The sequence below is a fragment of the Xyrauchen texanus genome, chromosome 10, assembly GCF_025860055.1.
Source record: "Xyrauchen texanus isolate HMW12.3.18 chromosome 10, RBS_HiC_50CHRs, whole genome shotgun sequence".
NCBI lineage: Eukaryota > Metazoa > Chordata > Actinopteri > Cypriniformes > Catostomidae > Xyrauchen > Xyrauchen texanus.
In genome coordinates, this window is record NC_068285.1 from 1,427,804 (window position 1) to 1,430,303 (window position 2,500).

Genomic DNA, 2,500 nt, shown 5'->3' on the forward strand with positions numbered 1-2,500 from the left:
GAGTTGGCTGCATTGCTTTTTGTAGGTGATATTCTAGTCAGTAAAGAGGAACATCAACAGTTCTTGACAGGTGAGTACTGAACTGCTGCTAAACAAACCAAAACTCACAAGACAACAATAATAAACCTTTCAAACTATCAGCTACAGTAAGACATCTAACAGATATCTAAGTATTAATCACAGCAGAACAAACAGATACTGAGACTTTTGCTCTTTTATCTGAATTGTCAGTATGTGTTCAGTTTCTTTGGCACTGAAATGTTATTTCTTCTATTGACTTGAAACGTTGCTTTGTTTTCTTCTGTTGAGTCTTCTGATGTTTTCTCTTTATGCTGGTGTTTAACATGTCATAAAAGCTGACAGTCTGCAATTGAACCTCATTGATTCATTTCTAATGGAATATTCTAGAGGACAAATAAAAACAAATATGTGTCAGTATTGAACAAATAAACACGTCACAAATATAGATGATGTCCCGTTTGTTGACAGGTGTTCAGTGGACTGTTCAGATGATGTCATGGACTCCACAAAGGATCTCAGTGGACAGACAGACACAGGGAAGTTCAAGAGGTCAGAGGATTTCAATGCTTTAATAAAATACACTGATAGATATTTCTGATATGCTGCACAACACTACAGTATAAAAACACTGAGGAGAAATGAGAACAGACTGGATTATCTCAAGTATAAACATGTGAAACAGCTTTAGGGTAAAGTGAGATCTACAGTCAGATGACAGTGAGACGGTTTGATTCAGTCACAGACAGAACTGGAGAAATGTACATTATTTAGGATTGGGGTCAAAGGTCATTTGTGTGTATGTTTCTCCTGTAAATGTGAATTTGATGATTTAATTCTTGTGAAAACAGTTTTTCAGAAGCTGCACATTGCATTGTATAGTGTACATCAATTCTGTGCATTTATTAATAAATAAATTTGAACCTCTTCAAGTGAGTTGAGTCACTTAGGGTTGGTAGCAGTGGTCACTCATATTCTCTAAGTGACCACTGCTACTAAAATAATAAATCTCGATTTCAATGATAAAATAACACTGAAAACATTGGAAAGGAACATGTTACCCCTTGAAGAAGAGAGAAATATTGGGAAGAGTAAAACTGAGAAACTGATGAGAGGAAAAGAGTGTTTGTGAGAGTTTGTAGTTTTTAAAACAGTGTTTAATTGCTGTTGTGTTTTAGTGTCATTCATGGAGAATCTCCTGAATCCAGCTGTGTGTCCATGAAGAGTGACCGGTCAATGGATGCTCCACTTAGATTCAGTTCAGGAGCCCCTTGTGCTGATGTGAGGTGAGGACTCTCATGTTGACTGACAGTATGAACGTGTACACCACAGTCTGAGGGACCATTAGAAAGAATCCAGTGTAAAAAATATAAATCTAAAAGGAAATATGCAATTATAATAAAAATAATGAGTCCTGAGTTTCAGCACTTGATAAATGTTTTTCCCTTCTGCTCTAGTGTGTGATGGCCGCAGTGTTTGTGTGTTTACTGTTACTGTTAAGAGTGTTGCCAACATAAAATACTGCCTTTTGCAACATGGTGAACAAAACACTGCAGCGTTAGAATATAAGATCCAGGAGAAAGTAAATAAGACAGAAATATAATACTAATATATGAATCCTCAAAGTAATAATAATAATACTGTATCATGTTATAATGACAAACTGGACAACAATAAATGCTGTAATTGATGGTTATAATATTAATTAATACCAACTAAATTCCAAAATGTTACTGGTGAAGTAGATTCTTGCACACCCTGTTCACAAAAACAACAACAACTGGAAAACATCATTCATTATAATTAACTAGATTTTTATTTCATTACACATTTTGAATGTACTTTGCTACAACGGCTTATAGGATGAATTTAAAATTATGATTTAAAATAAATATTACTTAATTTAAGCAACTATTTTCAAAATGGGGCCCTGGGTTGGTCGGTTGCTGGGGCCTCAGAAATCGTAATCCGCCCCTGCTTGTAATGTCCCGTTATGTCGGTGTTTTGTGTTCTGAATGATCAAATAAAACACACGTCCTCACTGCAGCTTCAGGATTTCTCAGTTCATTAAAAATGAAAATTGTGTCATAATTCACTCACCCTCATGCAGAAGACACAAAAGCAGATGTTTTAATGAATATGGTGAGTGGTCTTGTTAATACAATGGCAGTGGAGAGTGCCTCACTTTAAAACTTAAAATAAAAGTATAAATGTGTAATTTTTCACTGTAAATCTTGACGTCTGTTGTGCATTCATGAGTGCTGTGAGAGATGTTTGTTCACAGCGGCTCGAGTGTTTATGTGAGAACTTATGTTGATGTTAGTGACATTGCAAGTTCTCATGTGACATATAATATATAAGACACATCATTAAATGTGTTTTATTGCACTGGATGTTGAAATTATGTTTCAGATTACTAAAAAAACACATGAACTAAACTCTGTTTAATTGCTGTTTTAGTGTCATTCATGGAGAATCTCCT

General features: G+C 35.0%; 3 protein-coding genes across 7 annotated transcripts in view; 2 read left to right on the forward strand and 1 right to left on the reverse strand.

The window, feature by feature from the left end:
- The window catches only part of LOC127650623 (NACHT, LRR and PYD domains-containing protein 3-like), a 615,184-nt gene that overhangs the window by 189,945 nt on the left and 422,739 nt on the right, over positions 1 to 2,500 (reverse strand). The gene's annotated exons all lie outside the window — the stretch shown is intronic.
- The window catches only part of LOC127650622 (NACHT, LRR and PYD domains-containing protein 3-like), a 527,629-nt gene that overhangs the window by 21,854 nt on the left and 503,275 nt on the right, over positions 1 to 2,500 (forward strand). The window contains exon 6 of the mRNA XM_052136143.1: positions 1,197 to 1,304. Coding sequence (XP_051992103.1) covers positions 1,197 to 1,304 — 108 coding nt within the window. The remainder of the gene's footprint in view (positions 1 to 1,196; positions 1,305 to 2,500) is intronic.
- The window catches only part of LOC127650628 (NACHT, LRR and PYD domains-containing protein 3-like), an 857,046-nt gene that overhangs the window by 15,488 nt on the left and 839,058 nt on the right, over positions 1 to 2,500 (forward strand). The window contains exon 2 of the mRNA XM_052136180.1: positions 26 to 70. The gene's annotated coding sequence lies outside the window, so the exon portion shown is untranslated. The remainder of the gene's footprint in view (positions 1 to 25; positions 71 to 2,500) is intronic.